Genomic DNA, 8009 nt, shown 5'->3' with positions numbered 1-8009 from the left:
CTAGGATGACTGCTAAGAAAAAAAGGAAAACTTAAATTAGAACAAAAAGGGATGTCATAGGGACACTTCCATTTTCTTCAGAGGAGAAAGAAATAGCTCCTTTACAGAAAGCAAAAATAGTCACCCTGAGAGGGTGATGTAATGTAAGATGTGCATTTGAAACAGGTCAGATAAGGATGCTCTTTGTATTCTAAGTACATGAGTAAACCTAAACTGCTTGGACAGTGAGACACACTCTATTTTGCAGTGCAGAAATGAGCCACACAATCGTCTTGAAATATCAACATCTCAACAGCAAAATTTACATCAAAATTTACACAAGCAAATACCCCACACTTGAATGACCTCCCCCTGGATACAGAGCCAAATCCATTTTAGTACAGAACATTATCATTTATCACATGGGCAAATACTGCCTGTTTCCATGGCACAAAAAAGAAGCCAAATGGCCAGGTGCTACCAATATTAAATGTAAACAAGACAGAATAGTTAGAGTTTGGTCTTAGAATCAGTAGTAAAACCTCATTAATTTGTACATGACAGAAAATTATATCTGGGAACTGTTAATGTTTGTTTAGCCCAGTACATCACCATATTGTTTTGAAAACTGCTTCAGAAGATTTTGCCCATTGCTACAATTATTTTGTAGTAATTGGTTTTTGTTCTGAAAGGTAATTCCTGTTCAGGTAACCTCTGTCCCCAGTGTCATTCTAGTTTTGTACAGGAGAGGGAAGGAACAAGTGAAATGTGTATTCATATCCAAAGGAAGGAGCTTAAACATAACATAGGACTGTTATTTTAAAAGAATTTTATTTTTGCATCAGGTGCTCCTTCCCTGTGTATCTGTATCTGCCTGTGTGTTTATGTGTCTCTATACGCACAAATGATAAGTAGCTACATCGTTTACATTTTTATGGCATAAGCTCTTGATTGAATTTTCATAATGCCAGGAGGGCCCATTTGGAATTCTGATCCTGCTGTGCAAATGCTCTCTAAGACATCTGCCCCAAAGAGCTTATAACTCTAAGCGGATAAAATGTGGCAGGGGAAATAATTAAGGGGAGATAAAGTGACTCTCTGCTGGTAGACAGGAGGGTCGGTCAGCTCTAGGACCAGAAAGCATTCGAGCTCACCCAGCACCGATTTACCCGTGAGTCAGTCACACCAGCTCGGCTTAATGCTGTGCTCCTGGCCAGACTGATCCTCGCTTTTCTGCTGGTAGATGACTTGGCCAAGCCACACCGTGGCATCGTTCCCTCCCCAGAGATGACCCCCAGTGGCATAAATCAGCCCTGGGTTTCTGCATACATGCTTGCTAGAAATCACACCCCAGACACAGGTGAAGAGCTGCAGGAGCTAAACCTTCAGTGGTGGTGGTGGTAGTCAGGAGTGAGAACTAAGGCTGCAAAGATCCATGGTTGCTCACTACCCTTTCATTGGCAGACCTAGGTGAAATTCAGACCTCCCTAATGCTTTCATTTCCTCCCACTGTACAACCCCATGCTTTATTTTGGTGTTGCCACCATCCCTGTGATGCCCAAGATGCCACAGGAATTGAGGAAGGTTTTAAACAACAGGTTCAACTCTTCACCATAACTCACAGCTAATGCCCAAACTCCTGTTTCAGGCTCTCAGACTAGTGCATGTGTCTTTAAGTTAAGTCATCCTCACCACCATTCCTCAGGGTTTGCATATGCAAACCGATGAAGAGCCACTGAGGTTAATGTTTGGGTAGGTGGTTTCATGAAGTGGAAATCTGCGGAGGGATCTGTTGGGATATGCTTAATGGCTATTTGCATAGGATTTGTACATGTACCAAAAGAAAGGTTACTGACAGTCATAGTTTTTAATTACAGTGCTTAAATAATGATATGTTTAATTGAGGCTCAGGTTTACTCCTTGGGAACAGAGAGAGTTGATGAATTAGCAGAAGCCTCTTCTCTCCCACTGCTGCTTCAAGAGCAAAGATTATTTTATATGTCCATCCTTGTGTGGTTACACATAAACCACATGATCAGCTTACTTTGTGGGTTTGTGGGCTGCTGTCCCAAATCAGACACTTGTGTGTGCAGTGCCATTCCTCCTCACAGCTGTGCTGGGCACGTGGAGCCATACCTCCCACTGCTGGTGGGGTCTGCAGAGATATCCCAGAGCATGGACTGCCAGAGAAGAGAGAAAACAACATTAGAAAAGGAAAAGAGAAGGTGGTCATATTCATTTGGAGAAGGTTAGAGTCTCAGCAGAGTGGAGACAGGTTTTTCTCCCTTCCCCATTTCACTGTCCCTCAGACACTCCATGCACAGCACGCATGTGAGCCTGGACTCAGTCCACGCTACTTGCTTGGGTAGGGCTGGACTGTCTGCTGGGCTCTTTAAGTATCCCAAAAATAGAGATATTACTATTTCCTTAGAGATAGGGGATAAATGAGGTGCATATGTCATACACCTGGTGAGACTCACCTTGTCGCCTCCTTCATTGGCATGGTGGTTTAACTCCATGAATCCCACATTGCTCATAGGCAGCTGTGGGGAACAGGCTTGACAAACTGCCACTGTCATGCTGCTGGTGCCAGCTGGGTTTCTCCTATGCCCGTGTAAAAAGATTTCCCACTGTTTTTCCTTGCCAATGGAAAGTGACTTGGTAGAGACAGGTGGAGAACACTGCTTCCCTCTCTGATGTTTCCCTGAGTCTACAGCCTCCTTCCTCTGCTCCTGCTTTCTGGTACCTAGGCCTTTTAATGGAGATGGGGCCGGTGGATCTGCCCAAGGGGTTAAAATGCTACCTCCTGCACTTCCAGAGGTGGATCTCTTGCCTTAGACAGGCTGGTGAGAAATCCCCAGGAGAGCAGGGCCCCTGCAAACATCCCCAAGGTCAGCCCAAAGATGAGAGCAGAATGAATTGGCCAACGTGGTATACACACAGTGATATTCCATAGGCTTACCATTTGCTTTACAAGAGTGATTGCTGCTGGTTTCGTAAGGAATCATATTATGAGCTACCACTTCTGTTTTAATTATTGCTGGGAATCAGACAACATAGAAATTCTGTACTTGCTGAGAAAAAAAGTCTTCCTTGTGGTACCTTCTTTTCTCCTGCACATTTTAAGAAGCAGGTTAGAAAGTATGGATCTGGGCCTTTGCTGAGGACAGATATATATATATATTGACTCTATACCTCTGTGGTTTACTATGTGGATGTAGTTATGCTCCAGACTTGTGAGAGCATCACAAACATAAGCAGTAAATGACTGTAGTCTGATACTTATTTAAGGATTGGTGCCCAGTCCTTAGCAGACTGAGTTTACAGGCCTGTCTTTTATTTCTTGAATTTGGTTAACTTAAATCTTCTTCTCCCTCATTGATAAAGTATTAGAGGTTGTTAGAAGAAATCTCAAGCCTTTTCATTGTAGCAATTCTGACAAATTATGAGAATGTTAAAAATTAAAACTAAAAGAACATGAAATCCATATAGATGTCAAATCAGAAATTAATAAAATATTAATATGGCTAAACTGTTCCCCCTATCTGTGGTGATGAAAATCTTAAAATATTGGGATTATGTTCTGCTATTGGACCTGACATTCATGTCAGCTGCTAGCAGTTTCTTGGTAACATTGCTTTAGTCTTTCCCTTTTCTTCCTAGAAGCCGAAGGCCAGAACTGACTGCTGGGGCAGGGAGCAGGCAGGACTCTTGTATAGATCTCCTCCTTTTCTCTCTCTCTCCCCCTCTCTCTCTTTTTTTTTTTTTTTTTTTTTTGTGACTACTACTGAAATTGTAAAAGTACTGTTTGCAATAAATTAGTTTATATATCTGTTCTTCACTGACTGTACAGAAAACAAGATTTGGTTCATTGCCTTGCCAGCTCAGGATGATATCTGCCCAAATCATTCCAGGCAATGATGCTAGTACTGAAGATGTTCCAGGCATTTTGCATTTTAAAAGAGTGCATAGCCTGGATGTAAGAACAAATGAGTGTGCTGAAAAATTTTTTTTTCTTTCTGGAAAATATCAGGTAAAGCTGAAAAGTACTAATGTAGAGCTTCATTTAAAGTCAAAAGCAAAAACTGCTCCTATCAGTCGTGCAAAAACAGAGGCAGTTCCTTTTCTACCTCAAACTTCAGAAAAACCATACAACTCAATGTAGATTTTTAGGTAAGATGCAATTGAGTTAATATAAACACATTTATATGAAACACAGGCTTAAAACATAATGTATCATCTTGTTCTTTCTCAAAATAATTTATTTATTTATTTATTTATTTTTCCATAGGATATGGTAAACTGAAAAAAACAGCTAATATGCTATGTTCAGCAGATGTTTGCCACAAGCAACATCTCTTCAGGCCTGCACTAGGTGAGCTTCCCTCTTCTCCTAAGGTTCTTATCCACAGTTTGAGAACAGGTAGTGATCACAGCCATGCTTCAGCACCCTTTAGACATTACAAAATTTGCCTTGACTAATAGCTAGGGGTAGATGAAAGCCACATTTTTCTGCAGAAAAATAGCTTCCTCCTCCATTTCCTGACAGAACCCTTTCTTTACAGCCCATTTCCTACTCTAACCTGGATGAACACTGTTCTTCCTTTCCCCATCTCTCTTAGCATGCCAGGGATGGTTTTTCATATACTTTCTTTTCCCTGCTGTTTCTGTTGCTTGCTGTTCTCCCCCAGGTGCTGATGCTGCTGGTGCTGAGAGGGGAGATTAATGGGCTCCCCATGCCACAGATGAGTCACAGAGTATTTGCCAGTCACTTGGGCACAAGTGTAATGGGAACAATGGTCTGGTGGTCGCTTAAAGACAAGGACACACATAGAAGGACTGCACAAGGAGAAGGGTCTCATGAAAGCATTGCAGCAGTGTGGGTTGCCATTGATTAATGAACATTTTGGAGTGAAGAGCAAAAGTAATGAAACATGAAATACGGGTGTTAAAAAACTTGATAGATGAATCACTCTGCTGTCAGACTTTTGGGCTCTAAATATTATGATGATAACAGCTTTGTACTGCTGTTGTCTGGGGTTCCTCAGCTGGTATCTGCAAGTATTAGACTTGTATTTTCCTATGAGTCTCTCTCTTTTTTTTTTTTTTCCTGTGAAATGGCCCATTTTGCTCATCAGGTATGTTATTACCCAAACTGTTCCTTAGAATCATAGAATCATCTAGATTGAGAAAGACCTTCAGGATCATCAGATCCAATGGTCTTGTGTGATGAAGCAGAGATCCACTGAGTAAAGAAACAGGCAGACATCCATGGATTTGGGCCCTTTATGCATCCATCCACTTATCATAGAATCACAGAATGATTTGTGTTGGAAGGGACCTTAAAGACCATTCAGTTCCAACCCCCCTGCCATGGGCAGGGACACCTCCCACCAGACCAGGTTGCCCAAAGCCCCATCCAGCCTGGCCTTGAGCACCTCCAGGGATGGGGCATCCACAGCTTCTCTGGGCAACCTGTGCCAGGGCCTCACCACCCTCAGAGTAAAGAACTTCTTCCTAATGTCTGATTTAACCAAATCTAAACCCTGATCTAAACAGTCTTGTATTATTGTACCATTAATCTTCAAGAGATCTCTGAAGGCACTGATTAGGGTCTTGTTGTGTAAGCTCCCCTCTTAGACACCTCTGGAGTAATACATCCCACTCTGTACTGTATAAAAGTAACCCATCTACATTTGGGTCTGTGCCTGATTACTTACCTTTTATGGCCAATGTTGAGAAACAGGCACTCTAGGTCATGATTCATCTTGTCTAAATGCAGGCATCAAGAATAATTAGGTGAATCACACTCTAAAACTGCTCATTTCTCTCCTCTGTAGTGGAAAATTATAAATGGAGGCCAAGATGATTAGCTTATATATAGACACCTATGCTGTCAAGGTCTCCAGGGATTTGAGACAAACCCTCCTGCAGGTCTAAGACTGGTGTGATGAATTGCCCTCTGGAGCATCTTACCTCTCTTCTTTGATTAGAAAAAAAGTCGTAGAACAATAGAATAAGTCCAACCTTAATGATTCTATGATTCTATGATTTAGGTTGGAAAAGACCTCTAAGATCACGTACTCAAACCTTTAACCTAGTAATGAAAGTCAAAGGCAGGCACCTACCTTAGATGGGATACTTAATGTCTGAGTTACTAAAATTAAATTAAATTAAACCTATCCTCTATGTGAATCTGCCACTAATAAGCAACTTTTTTTTTTTTTCTTTTTTATACTTTGCTGAAACTGTTGGCCCTTCTATGATTTTAGGATTCTCTGAAAGAAACACCAAGAATTCAATAAATAAATCCACCAAATTTTTCATGATTTTTCTTAGTGTTTTATTTAAAGTTTTATTTTATATTTTAAGTGTTTTTTTTGTTTGTTTGTTTGTTTGGTTGGTTGGTTGGTTTTGATGACAATAAATGTGTAAATCTAAAACACAGAGCAGATAAATTCTGTTTTGGCATCAGCAAAGTTAAGTTGTGTGTTGTGAGAGCAAAGACGTGGTTACAGGCAGTTTTGGTACCTTACTTCCATAGCCCTTTTACGGAATTAATCTCTTCTATTTCAAGTTCTTATGTGTCCAAAACTTGAGGAGTGAGAGGATCGCCTGCTGGAAGTTGTCTCCTGTCACCACATAGAGCAGTAAGTTTCCAAATGTATTTAACGCTGCTAAAGGTTTAGCTAGAATAAGCATGAAAAGGATCATGTTCTTGAAGTGGCAGCTAGCTGCTCGCACTCGGAGCTCTATCCGAATCCCCCGAAAGATGTGGAAGGGGAGGAAGCACACGTAGAAGACCACCAAGAGGACGATGGCGAGTCTGCGAGCCTTCTGCTTATAGCAAGTCTGCGTGTGGGGCCCAGTAGCCAAGGTGTAAATAATGAGCACATAGCACAGAGTCACCGTCAGCAGGGGCAAGAAGAAGCCAAACATCGTCAGCAGCCAGTTATACCATCGAGTAGTGTCAAAGTCCTCAGCAGAAGACAGGTCTGGGCAGATGGTCCTGTTCTCCATGTGCTTTGTGGTGATCAAGATGCCCAAGGGGCTGATGGCTACCAGGGAAATCATCCATACTACTATGCAGGTCACCACTGCCCATCTCCGTTTTTGAACAAAAACGCATCTAATTGGGTGGACGACTACAAAAAAGCGGAAGATGCTGAAGCAGCTCAGGAAGATGATACCACTGTACATGTTGAAGTAGAAACCAAAGTGAATAAACTTGCACATGAAGTCTCCAAAAATCCAGTTATTTCCATTAGCAGAGTAGTGTATAAAGAAAGGAAGCGTAGCTACATACAGTAGGTCAGTGATTGCCAGGTTTAGCATAATGATGGTGCTGCTTTTCCAGGGCCTCATCTTGACAAAATAAATAAAAATGGCCATAATGTTCCCTGGGAAGCACACCAGGAAGATTAGGCTGTAAAGGACAGAGAGGTACGATTTCACCTGTAAGAAATCTTCATCCTTGCAGCTTGTCAAAGAGTCTGCGTGGCCTGCCAGAGCAGTAAAATTGTCTGTGCCTTCAGGTGCCATGTTTGCAGAAATCTTCTTAAAGCTTTACAAAAATAAGACGTTTAATTTTAACTGATTTGTTAGGACAAATGAATTTGGTGATCGTCCCCCTGTACTCAGCTCTGGTGAGGCCGCACCTCGAGTACTGTGTTCAGTTTTGGGCCCCTCGCTACAAGAAGGACATGGAGGTGCTTGAGCGGGTGCAGAGAAGGGCGACGAAGCTGGTGAGGGGCCTGGAGAACAAGTCCTATGAGGAGCGGCTGAGGGAGCTGGGCTTGTTCAGCCTGGAGAAGAGGAGGCTCAGGGGTGACCTTATCGCTCTTTTTAGGTACCTCAAGGGAGGCTGTAGCGAGGTGGGGGTTGGCCTGTTCTCCCACGTGCCTGGTGACAGGACGAGGGGGAATGGGCTTAAGTTGAGCCAGGGGAGTTTTAGGTTAGATGTTAGGAAGAACTTCTTCACTGAAAGGGTTGTGAGGCACTGGAACAGGCTGCCCAGGGAAGTGGTGGAG

General features: G+C 42.4%; 1 protein-coding gene across 1 annotated transcript; it reads right to left on the bottom strand.

Annotated features, from left to right (window-relative positions):
• Positions 1-6546: 6546 nt before the first annotated feature.
• LOC116502378 (2-oxoglutarate receptor 1-like) lies at positions 6547-7521 on the bottom strand. The gene has a single exon (XM_032208270.1). It carries the CDS (start codon positions 7519-7521, stop codon positions 6547-6549), a length of 975 nt encoding a protein of 324 aa, XP_032064161.1.
• Between the last annotated feature and the right edge of the window lie 488 nt (positions 7522-8009).

This window comes from Aythya fuligula, chromosome 1 (assembly GCF_009819795.1).
Source record: "Aythya fuligula isolate bAytFul2 chromosome 1, bAytFul2.pri, whole genome shotgun sequence".
In the NCBI taxonomy this organism is placed as follows: domain Eukaryota; kingdom Metazoa; phylum Chordata; class Aves; order Anseriformes; family Anatidae; genus Aythya; species Aythya fuligula.
The sequence above is the reverse complement of the archived record's forward strand: the minus strand, read 5'-3'. Positions and strand labels throughout refer to the sequence as shown.

Coding starts and splice junctions, on each gene's coding strand:
- LOC116502378 (XM_032208270.1), bottom strand. CDS start 7,521: ATGGCACCTGAAGGCACAGACAATTTTACTGCTCTGGCAGGCCACGCA.